This window comes from Phyllobates terribilis, unplaced genomic scaffold (genome assembly GCF_046119375.1).
Source record: "Phyllobates terribilis strain yellow unplaced genomic scaffold, ASM4611937v1 Scaffold_5__5_contigs__length_657084704, whole genome shotgun sequence".
Taxonomy (NCBI): Eukaryota; Metazoa; Chordata; class Amphibia; order Anura; family Dendrobatidae; genus Phyllobates; species Phyllobates terribilis.
The window spans coordinates 392,234,996-392,261,446 of NW_027362765.1; the positions used below are offsets into that span (position 1 = coordinate 392,234,996).

General features: G+C 43.5%; 1 protein-coding gene across 1 annotated transcript in view; it reads left to right on the plus strand.

The window, feature by feature from the left end:
* GOLGA7B (golgin A7 family member B) overlaps positions 1–26,451 on the plus strand; it is a 79,139-nt gene that overhangs the window by 27,886 nt on the left and 24,802 nt on the right. The window contains exons 2-4 of the mRNA XM_073684989.1: positions 4,274–4,399; positions 19,202–19,354; positions 25,836–25,937. Of these exons, the coding sequence (XP_073541090.1) occupies positions 4,274–4,399; positions 19,202–19,354; positions 25,836–25,937 (381 nt within the window). The remainder of the gene's footprint in view (positions 1–4,273; positions 4,400–19,201; positions 19,355–25,835; positions 25,938–26,451) is intronic.

Sequence of the window (26,451 nt, forward strand, 5' to 3'; positions counted from 1 at the left end):
ATTAATTGAATTTCGGATATTTGTGGATTGTGGTTCTACTCTGAATGTGATTGATGGGGGATTCTTGGAAAAACTTAAATTAAAACCCAAACCTTTGTCATCCCCTATTGCTGTGGTTTCTGTCTATGGCTCCCCCTTGAAGAGTGTTACTCACAAGGTCTGTGAATTTCCCCTCACTATTAATGGTATTCACCAAGAAAATTTGGATTTGGTGGTATTAAATAATTTACCTTCTCCAGTAATTTTGGTGTTACCTTGGTTAAAATTGCACAATCCTGTACTGGATTGGTCTACCAATGAAATTAAGTCCTGGAGCCCTAAGTGTTATGACAAGTGTTGTAACGGACGTATTGCTGCTGTGGATAAAGGGGAATTACCTGTACCTATTCAGGATTTTTGGAGAGTTTTTTCTGAGGAGGAGTCACAAATTTTGCCTCCCCATAGAGACTATGATTGTACCATTGAATTTGTCCCTGGAGCGACTCTTCCTAAAAGTCGTTTATTTAATCTTACTATTCCTGAGAGAAAGGCTTTGGAGGAATACATACAGACAAGCTTGGCCGCCGGTCACATTAGGCCATCCAAGTCTCCTGTGGCTGTTGGATTTTTTTTGTTAAAAAAAAGGACGGCGGTTTACGTCCTTGTCTGGATTTTCGTGAGATTAATAAAATTACTGTATTCAATCCTTACCCACTGCCATTGATTCCTGATTTGTTTAACCAGTTAGTGGGGGCCAAGTGGTTCTCTAAAATTGATCTCCGGGGGGCATACAATTTGTTGCGCATGAAGGAGGGTGATGAATGGAAGACTGCTTTTAACACTCCTGTGGGTCATTTTGAGAATCTGGTTATGCCTTTTGGTCTTACCAATGCACCAGCATTTTTTCAGAATCTTATTAATGACATCCTTAGACCTTTGATTGGCAAAAATGTGGTTGTGTATTTGGATGACATTTTGATTTATTCGCCTGATCTTGAGTCTCATTGGCGGAGCGTACGTGAGGTTTTACAGTTATTAATGGACAATTCGCTTTTTGCTAAGCTAGAGAAATGTGAGTTCGCTGTACAGAGAATTAGTTTTTTGGGCTACATTATCTCCAGCGAGGGCTTTGAGATGGACCCTGTGAAGGTTCAGGCGGTTCAGGAATGGCCTAGGCCTATTGGTTTGAAATCAATACAGAGGTTTTTGGGTTTCGCCAATTATTACAGAAAATTCATTAAAAAATTTTCTATTATTGTCAAACCACTGACCGATCTCACCAGGAAAGGTGCTAATGCGGTTCAGTGGACTACTGAGGCCATTGAAGCTTTTGTGTTTCTAAAGGAGAGGTTCACCTCTGCTCCCATCCTTATGCAGCCTGATGTGACTAAGCCGTTTTTGGTTGAGGTTGATGCTTCTTCGGTAGGGGTCGGTGCGGTGTTGTCTCAGAAAAACAAGGATGGAGTACATCCCTGTGCTTTTTTTTCCAAAAAATTTTCTAAGACTGAACTTAATTACGATATTGGTAATCGGGAATTGCTGGCTATTAAACTCGCATTTGAACACTGGCGTCATCTCTTGGAAGGTGCTGAATTTCCCTTTCAGGTTTTCACTGATCACAAAAATCTGATCTATCTTGATGCTGCCAAGCGCTTGAATGCCCGTCAGGCTAGATGGGCACTTTTTTTCTCGCGGTTTAATTTTTCTGTTACTTACATCCCGAGTACCAAGAATGTAAAAGCTGATGCTTTGTCTCACAGCTTTTCTCCCATGGTCGGTGCTGAGGAGGAGGGGAGCATTTTACAAGAAGGTGTTGTGATTGCTGCATTGGACTCCGTTTTTGGAAGATGAGATTCTTAAAGCACAGGAGAATGCCCCACCTAACACTCCCCATGGGAGGTTGTTTGTGCCTAGGACCTTTAGGAGAGATTTGTTTGTTGAGTGTCATGAGTCTCGGTTGGCAGGTCATCCAGGAATTTCTGAGACCAAGAGACTTGTGGGTCGCAGTTTTTGGTGGCCTGGATGGCAGAAGGAAGTCATTAAGTGGGTGCGTCAATGTACTGTGTGTGCTAGATCTAAGTCTTCGCATGCTCCTGCTGCGGGGTTGCTTTGCCCTCTGGAGGTTCCTAGTGGACACATCTGGCTATGGACTTTATTACTGACCTTCCCCCCTCTGAAGGTTTCACGGTCATCTGGGTGGTCGTGGACCGTTTTAGCAAGATGTGTCACTTGGTTCCCTTCATCAAACTGCCTTGCGCTAAGACACTCGCTAAGGCCTTTGTCAAGGAAATTGTCAGACTACATGGTGTTCCTACTGACATTGTTTCTGATAGGGGACCTCAGTTCGTGGCTCGTTTTTGGCGTGCCTTTTGTGACAGGTTGGGAGTTCATTTGTCGTTTTCATCCGGATATCATCCTGAGTCTAATGGCCAGACAGAAAGAAAGAACCAGGATGTTGAGCAGTTCTTGCGTTGCTTTGTGGCAGACAACCAAGAGGGGTGGTCTGAGTTTCTGCCACTTGCTGAATTTGCTCTTAACAACCATACATCCTCTTCTGCTGGGTGTTCGCCTTTTTTTTGTTGTACTGGGAGACATCCGTCTTTTGGGTCATTCTCCAAATTGGTATCGGCTGTGCCGGAGGAGGAGAGTTTTTCCGGTGATTTGGAGAGAGTTTGGACGGATGTGCGTGATAATCTTCAGGAGGCTAACAAAAAATCTAAGAGGTACTTTGATAGGAAACGGCAAGAGGTTTCGTTTGCTATTGGTGACATGGTTTGGTTGTCCTCTAAGAATCTGCGATTGAGGATTCCTTCGAAAAAATTGGGTCCCAAGTTTGTAGGGCCCTTTAAGGTGCTTCAGATAGTTAACCAATCTGCTGTTAGGTTGGAGGTTCCTACCTCCTGGAAGATTAATCCGGTGTTTCATGTTTCTCTGTTGAAAAAAGCTGATGTGTCGGTTGGTGACGCCTCTGCCACTGTTCCTCCGGTGGTGGAGGATGGGGAATATGAAATTTCCCGCATCCTAAATTCTAGACGGTATAGAGGGAGTTTGCAGTATCTCGTCGCTTGGAAGGGTTTCGGACCCGAGGATAACTCATGGGTGAGGGCGGATGATGTTTCTGCTTCCAGACTTGTCAGAGCGTTTCACATGAGGTTTCCTGATAAGCCCGGTCCTAGGGGATCCGGAGGATCCTCTTAGAAGAGGGGGTACTGTTAGAACTCTCCTGTTAGGTTTTTTCTAGTTTGCTGGTCACATGACCATTTTTGCCTATTTAATCCGGCTCCGCCCTCCTGGCCTTGCTGGACTTCATTGTATTTACTACTCTTGAGCTAGCTTGGTGCTCTGTTACCGTTCTCTGTTAGTTTTGCTAGGTCTTCGGACCTCTATGTTCTTTGTTGTGTGTTTGTCTTTGACTGCTACAATTTCTGCTAGGAGGTGTCCAACTTTATCCCAGTCCCTAGTTCTTGTAGGGATCCCTCCCTTGCATCTATAGGTCTTCGTACAGACTAGCCGAGGACTTTAGCGGGTCTGATCGCAGGATCAGGTTCCCCGTTACATCATAGGGATCCAGTTTAGTTCTATTGTAAGGACAGATCTCCTGTCTTTCCTTAGTGCTTGTAGCAGATCATAACATGTGGTCTTATAGTTACGGGAGAACAGGGGTCACAAGCGTCCATACTCAACTTTCCAATGGATGGGTGATAATTGGTAGATAAGCTGGAATACCCCTTTAAACCCTTTAAAATCATTCTAAAACTTCATATAAATTTTTGCCCAGTTAAATCCATTTGGTACTTTGCCACTTGGAAGAATTTATTAAATTTGTCCACACTGTCACAAAAAGCTTCATGACTCTCTGAATCATCAGGTAGCCATACTTTAACCTTCACTTGACTCATGAACTGACAGCAGGAATCATCTCCCCATATGAGATAATCATTCGGAAAAAGACTATAATATACACTATTAACTTCATAGCCAATGGGAAATTTGCATTTCTTCAATAACTGGGGGCATTCAGTTGTCAACAGGAGGCATTTTAATTGGTTCCTGCTCTATTGTATAATGTATATATTGTGGCACAACGGACACGGAACTTCCTGTTTGTTTATTATGTCCGCTCTTCCAGACGTCTCAATATATTAAAATGACATTCAGAATCCCACTGAGCCATTCACACTCACCTCAATAGACTCTTTATATGATCTTTAAAAAGAGAATATGATGTTGGGATTTTATTCATCTTCGGCTCAGTGCTTTGCTTTTACTTTTTGTCCTTTTTTTCATTTCTCAGATGCATAATCTTCAGGAGCTGAGAAGAAGTGCCTCGCTGGCCACCAAAGTCTTCATCCAACGGGATTACAGTGAAGGGACCATGTGTCAGTTCCAAACCAAGTTCCCAGCAGAGCTGGACAGTAGGGTATGACCATTTTATAACCTTATACCACAGATTTGGAGCCACAACATTGTACATATTTATAATTATTTTTATTTATTTTTAGACAAAAAATTACTGTAATTTGAGTTAGGGTTTATAATATTTGTTATGGGGGTTCTACAGAATCACTAAATTGATTATCTTGTACCAATGGCCACTTTAAAGGGGTGAGATATACAGTTATATGAAAAAGTTTGGGCACCCCTATTAATCTTAAGCTTAATGTTTTATAAAAATTGGTGTTTTTGCAACAGCTATTTCAGTTTGATATATGTAAGAACTGTTGGACACAGTAATGTTTCTGCCTTGAAATGAGGTTTATTGTACTAACAGAAAATGTGCAATCTGCATTCAAACAAAATTTGACAGGTGCATAAGTATGGGCACCCTTATCATTTTCTTGTTTTAAATACTCCTACCTACTTTTTACTGACTTACTAAAGCCCTTTTTTAGGTTTTGTAACCTCATTGAGCTTTGAACTTCATAGCCAGGTGTATGCAATCATGAGAAAAGCTACTTAAAGTGGCCACTTGCAAGTTGTTCTCCTGTTTGAATCTCCTCTGAAGAGTGGCATCATGGGCTCCTCAAAACAACTGTCAAATGATCTGAAAACAAACATTATTCAACATAGTTGTTCAGGGGAAGGATACAAAAAGCTGTCTCAGAGATTTAACCTGTCAGTTTCCACTGTGAGGAACATAGTAAGGAAATGGAAGAACACAGGGACAGTTCTTGTTAAGGCCAGAAGTGGCAGGCCAAGAAAAACATCAGAAAGGCAGAGAAGAAGAATGGTGAGATCAGTCAAGGACAATCCTCAGACCACCTCCAGAGAGCTGCAGCATCAACTTGCTGCAGATGGTGTCACTGTGCATCGGTCAACTATACAACGCACTTTGCACAAGGAGAAGCTGTATGGGAGAGTGATGCGAAAGAAGCCGTTTCTGCAAGCACGCCACAAACAGAGTCGGCTGAGGTATGCAAAAGCACATTTGGAGAAGCCAACTTCTTTTTGGAAGAAGGTCCTGTGGACTGATGAAACCAAGATTGAGATATTTGGTTATACAAAATGGCGTTATGCATGGCGGCAAAAAACCACAGCATTCCAAGAAAAACACTTGCTACCCACAGTAAAATTTGGTGGAGGCTCCATCATGCTTTGGGGCTGTGTGGCCAATGCCGGCACCGGGAATCTTGTTAAAGTTGAGGGACGCATGGATTCCACTCAGTATCAGCAGATTCTTGACAATAATGTTCAAGAATCAGTGACAAAGTTGAAGTTACGCAGGGGATGGATCTTTCAGCAAGACAATGATCCAAAACACCGCTCCAAATCTACTCAGGCATTCATGCAGAGGAACAATTACAATGTTCTGGAATGGCCATCCCAGTTCCCAGACCTGAATATCATTGAACATCTGTGGGATCATTTGAAGAGGGCTGTCCATGCTCGGCGACCATCAAACTTAACTGAACTGGAATTGTTTTGTAAAGAGGAATGGTCAAAAATACCTTCATCCAGGATCCAGGAAATCATTAAAAGCTACAGGAAGCGACTAGAGGCTGTTATTTTTGCAAAAGGAGGATCTACTAAATATTAATGTCACTTTTCTGGTGAGGTGCCCATACTTATGCACCTGTCAAATTTAGTTTGAATGGAGATTGCACATTTTCTGTTAGTACAATGAACCTCATTTTAAGGCAGAAACATTACTGTGTCCAACAGTTATTACATATATCAAACTGAAATAGCTGTTGCAAAAACACCAATTTTTATAAAACAATAAGCTTAAGATTAATAGGGGTGCCCAAACTTTTTCATATAACTGTATCAAGCTGCAAATCAACAGCTTGGATCTGAGTGACTTTGACGAGGTCCAAATGGTAATGACTAGATGATGGGATTAGAGCATCTCCACATGACAGGACTTATGAGCTTTTCCCAGTATGCAGTGGTTAATACTCATCGAAAGTGGTCCATGGAAGGAAAACTGGTGTGTGGCGCCCCTGAGGGTTCAGTCGCCACAGAGGTACTGCACCTCACCCAGAGGTGTGGTGTCTCTCTTCTCTCAGGTAAGGAGGGAGTGCTGCCCAGAACCCCAACACCTGCATCCAACACTACACTGCTCCAGGCCGGCTGGAAGGGCAAGACGCAATGTATGTTCCTGCTGAGCCCTGACCCTGGCTGGAGTGGGGGGAACCCAAAGGTAGGGGGAACCATTAGTGGGTGTGGGTGAAGGAAGTAGTTAGAGGGAGCACTTTGGTAGGAGTATATATAGGGAAGCTATCTTAGGATGGCAGAACAGAAAAGTGGTCGAGTAGAGGAGAGCAGTTCGGAAGAACAGCTCGGGAGAGTTCAGAAGAACAGTCCGGGAGCAGAGTCTCATTAGGAGCTCTGCTCCTCAAGTAGGGCCAGGTCTAGAGGCCCAGGAGGGGAGCAGGGAGTAGGCTCCGTTCTAAGAAGGGATCCTAGGGGGTACGGCGAGTGCAGGAAGGCACCCGTACGCCCCGCACCTGCCAGAAGACAGGGGGATCGTAAGCCGCATTCTAATCCCCAGGAGGGTCAAGTAAGTCCGGGATCCGATGCACAGGAGGGACTTCAGAGCACCCGAGCAGGATTGAGAGTGGGCAGCGCAGAGCAGGAGGAAGAAAGACCCAGTGTGAAGTCGGTCTACAGAGGAACACAGGAAAGTGGGGTTCTGTCAGGCATTCCCAAATTACCTGAGGAAGAACTGAACCCCTGCCTGGTGAACGCAACGCGAACCGGGAGGCTGTAAGCTGACAGTGCACCCTGAGGAACTAAAGAACTGTGAGTAAAGACACGGATGACTGCACCGCACCGCCTCTGTGCTTTATTCCGCCCGCCCCATCTTTCCCACTGCACTACAACGCCCAGCGCACCTTACACATTCTACACTGCCCTGGAGCTAGCTATACCTGTGGAGAGCCACACCATCCCTGCCGCCGCCACACCAGCTCCAGAGGACTGCTCCGCAGCGGCGGCTCCCTCTAGCCGCAATCCACAGGTGGCGTCACAAAAAATCCCCAAAAAACCCCATATAAAAGTATCCCCTTTTTGCACTGACCGCCCTGGGTCACGGACCGGGCCAGCCACCGTGATATCCCACCGGCATCCATAAGAGGCACGGCTGCCGAGTACCCCACGGCCCTGGGGGCGCGTCAGGTGCACTTGGCAACATGACGTCCAAAGGTCATTGATACACATACACAAGTGAAGGCTAGTCCACCTGGTCCGATCGTAAAAGAGGTGCTGTAGTATACATTTCTAAAAAAGTTTCTTCTGCCTATGCTTAAAGGTGTCAGAACATGCAGAGCATGAACGTTTCTAGCATATTGGGCAGCGTAGCTACAAACCAGTCCAGCTGACACCTCTCCACTGACAAAAGTGCCAATAATGGACATGCGAGCATCAGAACTGGAGCAATTGAAGAATGGGTCCTGGTCAGATAAACAAATTTTGTGTGCGTATGTATCCCTTACCTGTGGAAGAGATGATACCTGAATGCCTTAAGTGAAGATGACAAGCAGGTGGACCCTTTGTGATGGTCTGGGAGATGTTCTGCTGAGAAACATTTGAATCCTGGCATCATGTAGATGTGACACATACCACCTGCCTAATTATCGTACAGACCAAGTATACCCCATTATAGGAGTGGGATTTCGTAATGGTCATGGCCATTTGGGATGCAAGAGTAACTGTGGAACTTGACAATGTGTTGAATTGTCTCCAAATTCCCCAAATCTGAATCTGATCGATCATCTGTGGGATATGCCCGAAAAATAAGTCCTGGTCCACGGAGGCCGCACCTTACAATTTACAGGACTTGAGAGATCTGCTGTAAATATCTCGGTGCCATATTTCACATGACGCCTTCAGAGGCTCAATGGGTCAGAGCTGGTTTGGTGGCACAAGGGAGGGGGGCCTACATAGTATTAGGTTTTAATGTTATGACTCATTGGTAATTAGGAATGAGCAAAACTATGAAAATCTAGTGATGAAAACTAAAACATTGATCAACATTTTAAGATTTCCACCTCTAGTCTCTTTTATGTAGTTCACTAAAGGTCCTGGGTTCAAATCCCACCAAGGACAACATCTGCAAGGAGCTTGTATGTTCTTCCTGTGTTTGTGTGGGTTTCCTCCGGGTGTTACGGTTTCCTCCCACACCCCAAAGACTGATAGGGAATCTAGATTGTGAGCCCCAATTGGGACAGTGATGATAATGTATATAAAGCGCTGTGGAATTAATGGCGCTATATACAAGCTAGTAAAAAATAAAGGACATTTGATCTTCAGCAAAAAGCAGGTGGAGTCAAATTTTCAGCAATTCTCTCTTTTCTTTTGGTGATGCTACATCACTAGTGATGGCCCAGATACCAATACGACTGTGAATGTCATGAGATATCTTTCCTCAACCCATACTGTGTTATTTTAAGAGACTTCTAAGAGGTTTCCACTCCTCCCGTTCCTCCTCGGAAGTGTCTTGGGTCCTTTCGTTGCTTGTCAGAATGGAGATTAGTCATTAATCAATAGAGCAGAAGGTTCTTAGGGGACTCTTTCTTCAATGCGGAGAATAGCCATGGGGGGCCTAAAGAGAGACTGCTAGTTATGCCATCTTAGCTCTAATTACTGGAATGAAGTTAGACATACAGTAGGCAGGAATTGCTCCAGAGAAGGACTTTTTTTGATCACATTGAAAAACACTTCAATTAAATTGTCCTATTATTTTTGGCAGAGCAAAGGAACGGAAACATGCAGAGAGAAATAACTCTTGATACAGAAAAAGACGGGATGTCGTAATAAATTACGGATATGCTACATTGTGGCATAAATCTAATATAAATTCGGCATGCACTCTGGGTTATTTGGAGATTTTGTGATCTGGCTGATGTTTTAAGGATATAGGAGGAAAAATGGAGGCGTTATATATAGGACCCAATTATGTCATGTACAAGTCTGATATTATATGATATGCCTGTCATCTGTTTTATAATAATCAAACCATGATTGCCCTTGCTGTTTCTGTGATGCGATATCTAGCGTTTTCCCCTGTACTGCAATGTTACGTTGATCTTGGTAACCTTTCTTGTGAATTATTTTGGTGGTATAGACATGACATTGTACATTATCCCTGTACTATAACATCAATGCACAAATTATTTGTGTTGTAACCTTATTGTGCGTATTATTTCACTAGTGTGTTCTCTGTACTGTAACATCACTGTGTGCATTAACCCTGTATAGTGACATCACTGTGTTTATTATCCCTGTACTGTGACATCACTGTGTTTATTATCCCTTGTAAGGCAGCCTAGTCATCATACTGGGGGATACTCGCTGCACCGGGTCAATTAAAGCACACATGCAATGTCTTTCCGTTTTTTTCACAATGCAGCAGTTTATTATTTATCATAAACCGCTTATCACACATATAATGTCCACGAGCCTTTCCAGTGGCAGCTATGCCCACTTGGCTCCAGTTACAGCCTCAAGAAAAGTAACTATAACAATGTCCATATATAACAATGTCCATATAACGTACCGCTTTTACCTTTTGCCGGGTCTTAACGGTTTCGTTCTGCCACCGCTGTGGGTTTTAGGCTTCCCAGGTGGGGGTCTCCAGCCCTCGTACCTTCGAAGGCTACTGGTATGTCTTCACACTTAACATCCAGCCTTTGCCTTTCAGGACTCTTGTCTTTCAAGCCTCTGCCCTCCAAGGCCACTGGCATCGCTTACACAGCTAAGGATCTAGCCTCGACCTTTCAGGCTTCACCAGGCTTCACACTAACGGTGTCCCACACGGGAACAGGCCTCACGCCTTACACACACTGTCTCAAGACTACCAGGGTTTATATATCCTGTTGTACACACCCACAGGACCTGTGCTGATGTCACAGTCATGTGATCAGACATTCTGTGTGCACAGGACCTGTACTATGTCACAGTCATGTGACCAGTCACCTGAGGGGGGAGGTACATGGTCAGCCCAAAACACATCCTGGACTATTACAGTAATGCCCAGCAAGCCGCTGCATTACATATCCCCCCCCCTGTTCAAACTTGTGGGGTTGAACACATAGTATACACAATTACCTCATAACCCACAGTTCACACCGAGACCATATACTTGACAATTGCGCCTGGAACATTAGTCATCGACATTAGCCCATTCTTTAGGGACCTACCTTTCGTCATTGTCACTGACCTTGTCAAGTCACATTTCCGGGTCGTAACTTTGTCAGATCTCCCCCGCTCCCAGCGGTCAGTCGTAACCTTGTCAGACCTCCCCCGCTCCCAGCGGTCAATACAGCAGTGTGACTCACATGCCCTGGTATCTAAGATCCAGTTCGTCTCCGTACTGTCCGTCCTCTATTGGGTCGTTTGTATGGGCCACTCAAACCTGAGTTACTGGAGGTCTCACTACCTCTAAACCCACGCCCACTACTCTCAGGACATCTTGAAAGGTCCCTAACTTCAGCTGTAGCTGTTCTGTTACTTAGGGAGCCCTTTCTCTGTCTGGTCTCACAATTTCTAGACGGCTGCCATCTTCTGCTGCTCAGATGATGCTGTCTATCCACTCGCAGTCTAGCGAGATTCAACTGTTCTACCTCCCGCAGGTAGGTCACTCAGTACTCCATCAGCATGCGCACATATGCAAGACTTTCTTCCGTTCCTACAGCGGAGAATGACACCATGCCATCTTCATCTGGTATCCAGTCCTGACGATCACATGGACTGCTTACTTTCACCACACCAGACTTCTTTACCATCATGTGCATTGCTCGGCCATTCCTCCCAATGAGCTTTCTCACCAGAACATGAGGCACCCGGATGACCTCTTCCCGCAGACTGTGAGCTTTTCTCCTAAACTCCAGTTGTCTAACGGCTTGTTCCGTCTTCAACCGGAGAAACCGCTTTGTGCGAATACATCGCCAGTGCATGTCACTTAGGATCGCCACCCTCTTCACGGTGATTTCGGTCGTGGACTGGACCACCAGCTGTTTAGCTTCTGAGGTCGAGTACACCTTACAGGCTCCCATGGCCTTCTTAAACGCTTCATGCACGGACTCACTGGTGCATTCTTTCCTCAAATCCTCGGGTACATCTATGAGGCATTTGTACCGAGACGTTTCTGTCTCACCAGTGGTTTCCAGATGATCAACCAGCTCAGGTTTCAGGGACAACTGACTTTCAGCTTCTTCACCCTGTATGCTTCCCCTGAGCTGACTCACAGCTACAACTTCAAGAATTTTCGTCTTGACCACTTCCATCTCATTTTTATCTTCTGTTGACACACTCTTAGCTCTCCTCAGGTCCACCTTCTCATGGTATAAGTGAGTGCGTGTAACTTTTTTTTCCTTTTCCTTCTCCAAGGAGGCCTCGTTCACTGAGTGATACTTTGCCAGGCGACTTTTGAGCTTGAAAACTTCTTCCTCTAGCTCAGCTACTCGCCTCTCAGCAGCCCATCTCTGAAGCTCTTCCTGCTTCAGCTGCTCCTTTAACAGTAGAGTTCTCTCAGACCTCTCTGTCTCCAATGCGCCCAGTCGGCTCTCAACAGCCAGTCTCTCAAGCCTCTCTTGCATCATATGGGCTTGTAGAAACTCCTTGAGCTCCTTGATCTTGGCTCCTACATCCACCGAATCATCCGAGCTCGCATTATTCGAGGAGGTATCTGTTTCATATCTCCCATCTCCAGTGGCCAACTCCTGGCCCTGGTCTGTGGCTTCTCCGATAGACTCCTCCATCTTTTTCCGCTCAGCTTCCATCTTGCTGATTCTTTCCTTAAGGCACGGCTCTGCCCTCTGGAGATTATCACAGAACGTCTGCAGCTCCTTCACCTGAGCCTCCAGACCTAGAGTCTTTCTGCGGAGATCACCATTTTCATCACGGGTGTCCTGCAGAGTGGTCTCAGCCACTTGGCGCATGTGTTCTGCCCCGGCCATATCATCCTCTAGTTTTTCTTTAACCCTGAGGAGATCCTCATAGTCTCTCTTGATTTGTTGCAGTTCCCTAATGAACTTTTCATGCCTCTTTTCTGCCTCTTTCAGGGTGGATAGCTCCCAGTCTCGTTGGTACAGAGTCCACCAGCCGCTCCTGCTCCTGCCTTAGAGGCTTTACTTGGTCCTGGCATTGCTGCAGCTCCCTCATGAGTTCACCATATTCCTTCTTGGAGTCACACAGCTCCCGGTTGAACTGTTCGCGCAGTCGTTTTAGGTTTTGGTCACGCCCAGAAACTTCATTCTGCAGTGCCTCCTTCTCACTGTGCTGTCTCTGTATCTCCAGGGTTTGCACCACAGCCATGTTCTCTTTGGTCGTCAGTTCTGTCTGGTGTGACCTCTCACCGATTTCTTCCGCCTGTTTCCTGAACTTCTTGGCATCTTCTTCAGCTTTGGCTTGGGCTTGACTCATTTCCACCACTTGTATTTTAAGGCGTTCGGCTTCAGCACTTATGTCAAGCTGTCGTCTATGTTCGGCCTCTAGGGTCTTTTGGAAGCCTTCGATCTCCTCAGCTAGTTGCTGCTGCATCTGCTCCTTGTCTTCTTGTAGTTTCTTAGCTTGCTCCATGGCCAGTTCCTTCTGTTTCTGCAGCATCTCTGCTTCGGCTTTCAGACGGGTGGCTTCTTGAACAGCTTGCATCTTGTCTTTGAGCATCTTTTCAGCTAAGGCTTGCTGCTCATTTAGGATGTCCTCGGCGAGCTTGCGTAGTCGGGCAGCCTCCTGGGCCTCTATGCTCAGTCGGGCAGCCTCCTCTGCTACCTGTTTCATCTTGTCGGCTTCCTCGACAAGGAATTTTTGTGTGTTGTCTTTGTCAATCTCTAATTGAAAAACCTCCTCCTTGATTTTGCGGTTGTCCTCCTCTATTTCGTAGAACGCTTCCTTACATTGGTTAACCTCCTCGTCTGCTTCTACAGGAGGATCCACACTTGGAATAAAGGCACATAACATTGCATTTTCTTTATTTCCGCTTTCAGCCAAGACTACAGGAGCAACCTTTTTGTGGCCCTTGCGCCGTCGACGACGAGAGGGGGACTCTCTCCCCTCGTCTAGCCCCTACTGACTAACCTCTCTTTCTACTTTCATAGTGTCACCGTCAGCTACGGGGTCTGTGTCATTCCCCATGGATTTGTGGACTAACAGGTCACCTCCCCCTTTGACGTCAACCCCTTCTACTGGAGCTACCCCGTTATCAACAGTCAAATCGTCATTTTTAGGCGGTACCAACCCACAACCAGTAACAAATTTTGGTTTTCTATACTCTACGCTCTTGTGAAAATCCACCCCTTTTTAGACTCCGCCCCCTTTTGAACAACCACACCGGTAGGGTAATTTTTACAAAAAAAAATCCGCAATAGTCTTAGGACCCAGTTCACAACATCTCTTACCACCTCCCCGGGCACTCTGGGATAGTACCGGCGCCACAGGAGAACTCAAGGAATGGTCCGCTGCCGCCTTTCTGTAACGGGCCAACAGCTCCTGCCCTTCCTGCACCACGACCTGTTGTCGTTTCTCCCATACCTGCTGCTGCGATTTTAACAGGCACTTTAATCGCTCAATAGCTTCAGACCCATTTGCTGCTCCCTTCACAGCCATCTTTATCTGCTCCTGCATTTCTTCAGGACACTCCATTTTTCTGCAGGACGTTTGCAGCCGGTCATCTAACCCCTTCTCCATTCCGTCTGGAGGTACTGCACCATTCACAGCCATCGCGGTACACTATTCACACTAGACACTTCACCGCTTTCCCCGGAAAAAATTTCGTGGCCCCACTGAGCCACAGCAAACCAGGTTTGAGTGCGACGACAATTTTCGTAACCCCTGCCGAGTTACCGCAAGATGCTTTAATCTTCGTGACCCCGCCAAGTCACAGCAAGATGCTTGTATCCACACTCGTCGTTCAATGCCGTTACCTCTAGCAACAAGGCTGTCGTTGCCCCTAGCAACCGGGCTGCGGTTGCCCCTAGCAACCAGGCTGCGGTTGCCCGCATTCTCGAACCACATGTAAGGCAGCGCTAGTCATCATACTGGGGGATACTCGCTGCATCGGGTCAATTAAAGCACACATGCAGTGTCTTTCCGTTTTTTTCACAATGCAGCAGTTTATTATTTATCATAAACCGCTTATCACACATATAATGTCCACGAGCCTTTCCAGTGGCAGCTATGCCCACTTGGCTCCAGTTACAGCCTTCAGCAAAGTAACTATAACAATGTCCATATAGAACAATGTCCATATAGCATAGCACTTTTACCTTTTGCCGGGTCTTAATGGTTTTGTACTGCCACCGCTGTGGCTTTTAGGCTTCCCAGGTAGGGGTCTCCAGCCCTCGTACCTTCGAAGGCTACTGGTATGTCTTCACACTTAACATCCAGCCTTTGCCTTTCAGGACTCTTGTCTTTCAAGCCTCTGCCCTCCAAGGCCACTGGCATCGCTTACACAGCTAAGGATCCAGCCTCGACCTTTCAGGCTTCACCAGGCTTCACACTAACGGTGTCCCACGCCTCATGCCTTACACACACTGTCTCAAGACTACCAGGGTTTATATATCCATAGTACACACCCACAGGACCTGTGTTAATGTCACAGTCATGTGATCAGACATTGTGTGCACAGGACCTGTACTATGTCACAGTCATGTGACCAGTCACCTGAGGGGGGAGGTACATGGTCAGCCCAAAACACATCCTGGACTATTACAGTAATGCCAAGCTAGCCGATGCATTATCCCTGTACTGTGACATCACTGTGTGTATTATCCCTGCACTGTGACATCACTATGTTTATTATCCCTGTACTGTGACATCACTGTGTTTATTATCTCTGTACTGTGACATCACTGTGTGTATTATCCCTTTACTGTGGCATCACTGTGTTTATTATCCCTGTACTGTGGCATCACTGTGTTTTGTTTGTAATGTGACATCATTGTTTGCTTTCTCTACTGTGACATCACTGTGTTTATTATCCTTGTACTGTGACATCACTGTGTATTTTCCCTGTACTGTGACATCACTGTGTATTATCCCTGTACTGTGACATCACTGTGTGTATTATCCCTGTACTGTGATATCACTGTGTTTTGTTTGTAATGTGACATCATTGTTTGCTTTCTCTACAGTGACATCACTGTGTGCATTATCCCTGAACTGTGACATCACTGTGTGCATTATCTCTGAACTGTGACATCACTGAGTGTATTATCCCTGTACTGTGACATCACTGTGTGTATTATCCCTGTACTGTGACATCACTGTGTTTCATATCCCTGTACTGTGACATGAAAGTGAAGGAAAAGCGGATAAATGTTGCGCTGCTGGTGAAAAGGGTTCCTAGGATGCGTGGTAGTGAAGAATTCAGCAGTTTTTTATTCTCTACGTGTTTCAAAGTCTTCTTCATTGGGAGAACTAGAAAAATTAATTTAGAAAAATGCATGGTGCCTACAGTGAGACATGGTGGTGGCAGTGTCCTTATGTGGGGTGGCATGAGCTGCTGGTGTCGGGGGTGGGGGGGGGGCTACATGTCATTGATGGGATCATGAATTCACAGATTCTATAGTGAAAGAGAAGACTCCACCATCACTCCATGTCCTTGGCAGACCTGCACGTTTCCAACATGACAATGATCCAAAACACATATCTAAGGACACTGTAGCATTTCTGAAGAACAGGGTGAAAGTGACTCGGTAACCAAGTGTCTCCTGATGTGAAACCAACCGGACACCTATGGGGAATTCTGAGGAGACAAGTTGTCATCACTCTCCCTCCAGCGTCCAAGCTCTAAAAGAGATCGTTCTAGAAAAATGGAAAAATATAGATGTTACAATATGTCTCCAAATTCATCATTCCAGACCAATAAGACTTGTTGCTGTCCTTAATAATCATGGAGGTCATTCATAATATTAGTTATAGTAGTTCTTTATGTGGGGTACATTCATTTTTCCACCAACTAATTTGAGGAAAAGAGACCCAATTGGCCAAAAAATGTAAAGGTAGGTCAAACATAAAGAAATCCGAAAAGGGAACTAGACCCCCCAATATAATTTAAGCAAAAAATATTTTTATTGAATTACACAGAGCAATAAAAAGACATTAAAAGCACACATAGGCGAGGATGGTGAATCATGAATGAACAGAAAAACTGGATAATAAATTAACATTCCAAAGATGCTGTCAGATTATACCATCATATCTATAAACATACAGTGCCTACAAGTAGTATTCAACCCCCTGCAGATTTAGCTGGTTGACACATGCGGAATTAACTTGGCATTGTGACATTTGTACTGTAGATCAGCCTGGAAGTGGGAAATGCACTGCAGCAAATTTTTTTTTTTTTTTTTTAAAACGTTAAAAGTTAATTCAGAGTGTCATTTATTATTCAACCCCTCAAACCACAAGAATTCTGTTTGGTCCCCCTAAAGTATTAAGAAGTAGTTCAGGCACCAAGAATAATGAGCTTCACATGTGTGGATTAAAGATCTCTTTTGCCAGCCTTTTCTGACTATTTAAGACCCTCCCCAAACTTGTGAACAGCACTCAGACATGGTCAACATGGGAAAGACAAAGGAGCATTCCAAGGCCATCAGAGACAAGATCGTGGAGGGTCACAAGGCTGGCAAGGGGTACAAAACCCTTTCCAAGGAGTTGGGCCTACCTGTCTCCACTGTTGCGAGCATCATCCGTAAGTGGAAGGCTTATGGAACTATTGTTAGCCTTCCACGGCCTGGACAGCCTTTGAAAGTGTCCTTCCGTGCCGAGGCCAGGCTTGTCCGAAGAGTCAAGGCTAACCCAAGGACAACAAGGAAGGAGCTCCGGGAAGATCTCATGGCAGTGGGGACATTGGTTTCAGTCAATACCATAAGTAACATACTCCACCGCAATGGTCTCCGTTCCAGACGAGCCCGTAAGGTACCTTTACTATCAAAGCGTCATGTCAAGGCTCGTCTACAGTTTGCTCATGGTCACTTGGAGGACTCTGAGACAGACTGGTTCAAGGTTCTATGGTCTGATGAGACCAAGATCGAGATCTTTGGTGCCAACCACACACGTGACGTTTGGAGACTGGATGGCACTGCATACGACCCCAAGAATACCATCCCTACAGTCAAGCATGGTGGTGGCAGCATCATGCTGTGGGGCTGTTTCTCAGCCAAGGGGCCTGGCCATCTGGTCCGCATCCATGGGAAGATGGATAGCACGGCCTACCTGGAGATTTTGGCCAAGAACCTCCGCTCCTCCATCAAGGATCTTAAGATGGGTCGTAATTTCATCTTCCAACAAGACAACGACCCAAAGCACACAGACAAGAAAACCAAGGCCTGGTTCAAGAGGGAAAAAGTCAAGGTGCTGGAGTGGCCTAGTCAGTCTCCTGACCTTAACCCAATTGAAAACTTGTGGAAGGAGCTCAAGAATAAAGTCCACATGAGACACCCAAAGAACCTAGATAACTTTGAGAAGATCTGCATGGAGGAGTGGGCCAAGATAACTCCACAGACCTGTGCCGGCCTGATCAGGTCTTATAAAAGACGATTATTAGCTGTAATTGCAAACAAGGGTTATTCCACAAAATATTAAACATAGGGGTTGTATAATAATTGACCCACACTTTTATGTTTAAAATTTAATAAAATTCAACTGAGCAACATAACTTTTTGGTTTGTAAGATTTATGCTTCTGTTCATAAAACCTACTCTCGTTTACAGTTTGAAGGCTCTAACTTATTTGCATCTTATCAAACCAGCTAAATCTGCAGGGGGTTGAATACTACTTGTAGGCACTGTATATGATTCCTGACAATGGACCAATAATAAGAGTGATACATACAAAACACATATCGAGTTTATCAAAATTATTTTCAGTGCTCTGATTTCCATAAAGTAGGTTTATAAATAATCAAAAATTGGTAAGTATTCAATCAATCAGCATGTATTTATATAATGGGGAATCGGAGCATGCAAAATCCAGGACACCATCTATGGTGGTGGGAAACACATTACATCTGATAGATACAGGTTGTAAATATAGGTTTCACATGATGTAAGTGAAACAAATCCAGAAGACACCATGCCGCATACGGATGCCAATCTACAGATAGAAAAATTGCTGTGAGACGCTGATTTATGGCAAATCGCTGCTGGAAAGGCTACCAAACATGCCAATCATATGGTCTATTCCTCACTAGTCATAATGGAGGAAGACGTAAACAATTCGTAAAGTGCTACAGTGTAGCAATCTGATAGTGCCTGACACTTACATATTCCTGTATGAGGCAATAATGATAAAGATACGTTACCCACTGTGGAAATGTTTCATCCAGTACCCCTTGACACACGTTTCGCATCAAGCTTCATCAGAAGGTGTTTTTCCGTTCATTCATCATTCACTATCCTCGCCTATGTGTATTTTTAATGTCTTTTTATCGCTCTGTGTAATTCAGTAAAAATATTTTTTGCTTAAATTATATTGGTGTCTGGGGGTCTAGTTCTCTTTCCGGATTGCTAATTTGAGGAAAACTGAAGATTTTGTAGTGACAGTTATATTATTAACCTTACTTTCATGTTTTGGGTTAAAAAAATATTCTATGAAACAGTCTTGTCAAAATGTTGGAAATTGTTCTTTTATTCCGTGAGATATTCATTACAATCTTACTTTTCAAAGGGGGTGTACTCATTTATGCTGGGCACAGTCTATCTATATCTCTACAAGCAAGTTGTTGCTGTAATAGTATCAGCTATAATAATGAAGATTTTTATGGCCTCTGTTTTAGATTGAAAAGCAGCTATTTGAAGAAACCGTGAAGACCCTCAACATGTACTACATGGAAGCTGAAAAAATCGGGGGTAGCTCTTACCTCGAGGGGTGCTTGGCTTGTGCCACAGCTTATTTTATCTTCCTCTGCATGGAGACACACTATGAGAAGGTACATTGTAAATCACCTTTTATTTTAGGTTTATTACTTGTCTCGGCTCGAAAAGACTGTTTACTGGTTCCCAATGGTCTGTACTCACCAATAGAGAATTCCTGTACGACCATATCATGCCACATTGATTCCTTACATTCTCTACTAGCAGAAATAATAGGACCTTGGATGGAATTTAACCATTTCCGTATGATTTGCGTAGAAGAAAATCTCCAGCGATGGATCTTCAGGTAAAAACCTTCATACCATGATTAAGGCTACGTGCCGAAACGCGTTGGTTTTTGTAGATCCTATGTGAATTGGTCCATTTGCTATATGGTTTTTTAATTTTTTTCCTAATAAACTGGAGGTTTTTACTTGCCTGACGATCCATCGCTGGAGATTTTCTTCTCTGTATTATTGTTGCTTGCAGCGCTGACATGGGTGCCTCTGTGCGTTGCTCCTTCCACGGCACAGGTGTCATTTTTGATGGTGAGCTGAGCCCCTTTCCCTTTCTCCCCATTTTTTTTTTTTATTAAAACATGATTTAAACTACTTATAAAGTCGTATAGGGGACTTAGCCCATATAAAATTTCTATCTGCAGTATAGTTTTTACTTCTTTATTTGGACAAACTTTCATTTCACATGTAAATAATGCACCCTTGGTGTAACCAATTTGTGCCGTCAATCAGTCTAAAGGGAATTGCATTGTATGTTGATTGAAGGGGTGAAATGGTTTGCTGTCCCATTGGCCTCACCAAGCGCCGCCCCAAGGAGCCCTTATTTACAAATAAAACAGTTTTTTTGTCCATCTAAAGAAGAAGAAACTACTGCAGATATAAGTAGTTTAAATCGCATTTTCGGGGTGACAGACTCCTTTTAAGCGCTTAACAACTGGAATGTTTTATCCAACAATGTGATTTTATATCCTTGTGATTTTGTTCTTTTCTTTAAGAAGCACTCCTCCTCCTCCCATCAAAAATGTTATCCTCTTAATATATTGCAGTCATTATATTATTATAATCAGCATAAATTGTCCTTGTATATCATACTAGGTATTGTTGTGTATATGAACACGCAAAAATCTATTCGTTTGGTTGTGAAACTAAAGTACCGTATATGATTCGAAACCAAACAGCCACAGCAACTCTGGAAACATTAAATTCTTTATTCCGAAAAAATACAATAAAGTAACTAAACAAACAGTAAATTGTTAAAAAAAAGCACCTCACACTGTGAGGGACATCAAGACAACATATTAAGAGATCATGATAGTATATAGTATGTCTCCTCAGGCAAAAAGTTTGACAGGTCATGTAATATCAATAGGTAGCCTATTTTAATAATATATATTAGCTTGCATATAGATAGCCGTTGAATAGGGGGCACAGAGGAAATCACAGATAAATACACAGTATATACTTCTCACTACATAAAGTGCAATGTGCATAAGGCCTGTGCCTTAGCAATGTATACAAATATATCTTAAATCTCTGTAAATTCCTCTTAAATCCCTCCACCCCAACGCACGTTTAGTGTGTAACTTCCTGATGTGGACGGACATCAGACTCTGGCCGCATATGGAAGAACATTTGTATATCATACTGGTGCCTGTTAAATAGTCTTGCCTGAAAGAGGTTGTCCACTACTTTATAATTGATGATCTATCCTTGGGATAGGTCATTAATGTCTGATTGGTCGGGGTCTGACACCCGGCACCCCCGCCAATCGGCTGTTCTACTTTATCTAAGGATAGGTCATCAATGATAAAGTAGTGGACAACTTTAAATAATAAGTATGAAATCTTATTTGCATTGCTTTGTTGGAAAAACATGCAAATTAGCTTCCTCCTCCCTGATCTTGCTAGAACCACCTATTGGGCATAGTTACCCTTTATCAAGCATTGTAACATAACTAGAGATATTAGCCAAGACAGACACCCATTTACAAACAGCAATTTCGGGGTATGTTCCCCCCTCATCACGGCTGAGCCGGGTTTGCCTGGCTGAATGAGATGCATTTTTAGAGGAAACACTGGCAATCCTTAAATCCAGCTAAATATGGATTATTTTATATGCAAAGCTGAGAAAAACATGCAAAATCGCTCTTTCCCGTAAGGAAGCAAAAATAACTATTAAAGGTAGCTTACCCTCTAAGTCAGTGCCAGGTTGTACATTCACTTACAAGGTATAGTAGCTACCTCCATAAGTTACACTAGAAAGAGAGTTTTTTCTTTCCTTCTAGGAGAGAGCTAACTTGCATGAGCGCTGTGGAAGTAGAATTCGAGAAGACTGAAATGTTTCAGACTTTTGTCTTTATGGCAGTAAACCTCAACCCTGCTGCAAAGCTACAACTTCTATCATGCCCTGAATATATTTTGATGGGAAATTCCACTTTTCCTTAGAATTAGATTATTCCACCTCAATACAACTTTTACATTAAGATTTCCAACAGCCTGGATCTAGTTGACTAGAGATAAGGAGGATTAGCGTGTTCTTATGTTCTATCCATATCAATATCCATGCGCGCAGCCAAGTTTCTTGGTTCAATTTTTTTCGCTCAATCTTCTAAGCCGAAGCGAATTACGGGAGAGGAAGTCGTTGGTGGGAAATTGGGTCATATTTTGACTCTTTCCTGAAGGATGCTTGGCTTGTATAAAATAAGATTTGTATTTGCAAAGAGTCACCAAGTCTCCGTTCAGCATTACCGCTTTGAACTCCATCCAAGATCGACACAACTAGACTTCTGAGAGCAGGATAGAGTCACACGTCAGACTGGGTATTTCACATTATTATCTGTCTATTTCTTGGTGAGCAGATTTAATCCTCTCTTCAGATGCTTGGGAAAGGTTGTTTCAACATGCAGCCACTCAGCAGGCTAAGTTTTGTAGGGGAATAATTGCCCAATCTCTTTATATCACCCTGTCGATCTGGGCAGTTTTCCAAAGCAAACTCAACCTTTGTACGTTGGAAATTAATTTCCCAGCAGATTCTATTCCCACTTCGGCCCCAGTTGATACTGAGAAAAGTTACTAGTTTTGATAAGGGGGCATGGTCCTACAGCCCCTCCCTCATTAGTTCTGCTACAGCTAAGATTGGTTTTATAATATAAGGGGGGGGGGGGCTAGTATTCTGGACAGCAAATTGACATATTATAATGCATTTGGTAAACAGATATTATGTTTAGTTCTCCTAATTGTATCTCATTTTAATTTTACAAAATTGTCCCAAAGATTATGGTACGCGTAATACTTGGGGTATTGCATATATGTATTATTATATTTCATGTTTGTATATGTATTATACATCTGCTTTCAGATGCATCTTTTTGTCCTGGCAAAGGGTATTGTGTAACTATAGCCCCTGGGGCCAAATGCAAGTTATGTAGAAGGTCCTATTTATTATAATGCACCACGTTCACATTAACACAAGCCATGGATCTCTTCCAATCCCCAGTAACAGAGCACTCAGATGGGCAGTGCTCAGTGAAAGTGTACCTGCATTTCAGGTGACCTTTTTTCAGAATTAATTGTCATGTCGACAAAGAAAATTTCTTTCCACTATGTAATTTTTATCCTCCATTTTTTATCAGTTTTCTCCTATTTACTAGAAGCCTCAGCAGCTTCTCTCGGTCTCTTCCTCTGCTTCTTTCTCACTCCAGTTTTCTCCCTTCTGCATAGACATTTATAGACAGCACTTGTATTTTGATCCCTCACTAAAGACATATCTGTAAACACAATTGAGAAGTTTTTGAGAGTGAATGATCAGTGTAGGGCGAGAATAAAAGTATCTGATAAGTGAGGAAAGAGACATTTTGTCATATTGATCCTGTATTTTGTGGCCACAGCAGATACACCTTTCTTTGGGTGTTTTAGTTCTGTTATCTTTGTTTCTATTGGTTTTGGGTAACAGGAGTTTTTCATTTAGTGAGAGGACGTCACAGCTCACAACTTAGAGCTAGCAGTAGAGTTAAGGAGAGAAAGCTTCAGAACACTGAATAAACATTACAGATACTGTTGTGTGTGTGATAGTGAAAAACAGCTACCATCCATTTAAGCATAGTCAGACATGCTGAGTTCAACTTGACATTACTAAGGGCTCTTTCACATGTCCAAATATTTCCGGTACTGGTAAAACCAGTACCAGAGAGATCCGTGTCCATGTCTACCTGTGTGGCAACAGTGTCCCACATCAGGATCACACGTACCGGCACCTGGGAATCAGTGGTACAGTAGCACTGTTCCCAAGCGCCTGGTGCTTAAGGCATCTGTCATCATTGTCCCCTGAATGCGCTGCGATCAGCACAAGCAGGGGACAATGTTGACCATTGTATTGTGCCCCCGCTGTGTCCAGAAAGTGTATAAATAAGAATAAAATAAAAAAAATCCTTATACTCACCTGTCCGAAGTTGAAAAAGTGCAGTGTTCCACGCTGTAATCCATCTGACCGATAGGTGACCTCGTACGTACTGGAGTAACTGACATGTGAAAGATCCCTAAAGCGGTGTTTTCGTTAAAGGTCTAAAAAATAATTCCATACTGTTCTAGGAGACTACTGAGTGTTTATACATGTCGTTTTAAGGCAGTTGGAGGCTTTGCAGTACTTGCAAATTGATTTGCTGCAAATAGAATTTTGGGGAAAAATTTGACAAAGCTGACGAATTCGAATTTCAAAAGAATCACTCATCTCTAATAATTATGCTTAATGTACAATCCTAACATCGGAATCTGGGCAAGTTCCCAGAGCTTGAAGATAAAAAAAAAAAAAAAAAAAAGATGCTAAACCAGGTCATAGTTATAGAAAGCACAGAGGCAAGATTTGTATCCGACTCTGATTTTCTGGTAGCCGTATTATAAGTGGTATACGAGGGGCTCTGACTTAAATTTTGCATTCGAAGCTTCAAGATGTGCATTTGCTCTTGACCTTGTCTTCTAGTAATAAGTATTGTGGCCAAAAATACTAGGGGAGATATATGGCTTATTACATATTTAGACACTTTCTGTGCCTTGTTTGATAAGGAGCATGCCGTAAAGCAAACCTGTCACCAGATTTGACAGATATGAGATACGCTACCACCTTGCAGGCCTGATATACAGCATTCTATAATGCTGTATATCTGCCCCCAACCCGACCTGAAAAAGAGCTTTTATTATACTCCCCTGGGGGCGGTCCGTTCCAATGGGTGTCGATGTTCTTGGCCCGGTGCCTCCCATCTTCTTGCGATCGCCGTCCTCCTTCTTTCTTCGTGTGGATGACGCATGCCTATTTTGTCCATACAGTCTCCCCGGCATCGCGCTCCTGCGCAAGCCTAGTTCTCTACCCTTTTGAGGGCAGAGTAAAGTACTGCAGTGCACATGCGCCGGGGCTCTTTGACCTTTCCTAGCACATTTGCACTGCAGTACCTCGCTCTATCCTCAAAAAGGCTGAGAAGTACGCCTGTGTAGGAGCGCAATGCCGGGGAGACTGGATGATATAGGCATGCGTCATCTACATGAAGCAAGAAGGAGGACGGCGATCGCAAGAAGATGGGAGGTGCCGGACCAAGAACATTGACATCCATCAGAATGGACCGCCCCGCAGGTAAGTATAATAAAAGCTCTTTTTATTCTCTTTCAGGTCAGGGTAGGGGCTGAAATACAGTATTGTAGAATGCTGTATATCAGGCCTGAAATGTGGTAGCTGTATCTCATATCTGTCAAAGCTGGTGACAGGTTCCCTTTAAGGTGAAATGCTGTAGGCCAAAATTTTGCACCTATTTCTGGCGCAAAAAAAAGCAACCAAAATGTAATCTAAAATTAGACTGCACTAAAGACCCAACCATAATCTTGCCTGAAGCATTTCTTGCCCCACAGCTCACAAGGACCCGCCATCGCTTCTTATTGTCATCGTACAGCAAGAAGTGTACTGTACTTTTCTAAACTTTTTTTTTTTTCTTAACCTCTTTTTAAAATTTTTCTAACGCAATCCTCAGGAAGGGTGTAAAACCTCATACAAAGTCCCATCCGAATTTTTTGTACTTTTTTTTTTATGTACATTTTTTTGCATTATTTTTATATTTCTTAATTGGCACAGTGTGTTTCCCATCTGAAGATTGAACTCCAAGAAACAACTCGAATGGCTCTTTACAGTGAAGTGCACTGGAAATATCCGAATCTGGACAGGTTCCCGGATCTAGAAAACAAAAGAAAGATGTTGATAATGGTTAGCTAAATAGGTAGAATTGCAGCAAGAAGGGGGAGGGGGCTCCAGGACCTTCCCAATGTCTTAAGACCCCATTGCTGCTAAACTTTTTATACAATGTAAGGACAATACATGACTGGACTGGAAATGTTTGGCCTTTATGTAAGCTCCATGGGTGGCTATTGCTCAGTAAGATAGTGTCACATCCCCCAGGTAACCTACAGGATCGGCCATTCAGGGACTCATTGTGATGCTTTCCACATCCATTGTCTTAAATACTGAACCTTATATTGTTTGACTAATCTCTGCTTTAATATTGAAGGTGTTGAAGAAAATCTCCAAATACATCCAAGAGCAGAATGAAAAGATATACGCTCCCAGGGGCCTCCTAATTACTGACCCGGTAGAGCGGGGAATGCGTGTTGTATCCTTTACACAATAAATCTGCTATCGTGCTCTTTTGTTAGGTAAGTCCTCTATTTCTAAGCTCTTATTACTAATACCCCTACAATATATTTAGTACAACATCATTGGGATTTCAAAGGTAAAAAAAAAAAATACTTTTGTATGATGTCAAATTCTGAATTATGTGGTTAGATTTCATATATCTTTTTGTTGGATTTTCAACTTGACAAATGGTGGAATTCCACCAAGCCACTAACACCAAAAGGAAATGCGGGCACCACTGGGGGGGTGCTACATGGGTCAGGATCATTGAAAACACAACAGTCGGGATTGTATACTTTTGAGGTATATGCCCATCAGTGTTCACAATTCTGAAAGATGCCGATCTAGGCATCTGTTCACCATTGCAAAAAGAAAAAGGTATAGCACATGGTATATTTTTTCTTGGTGCCTGTGTGTGGAGGGAAATACAGTCTGACTCCACTACGATTGGTGGGCACAGTAAATGGGATCTGAGCTGCAGTACCCCATAA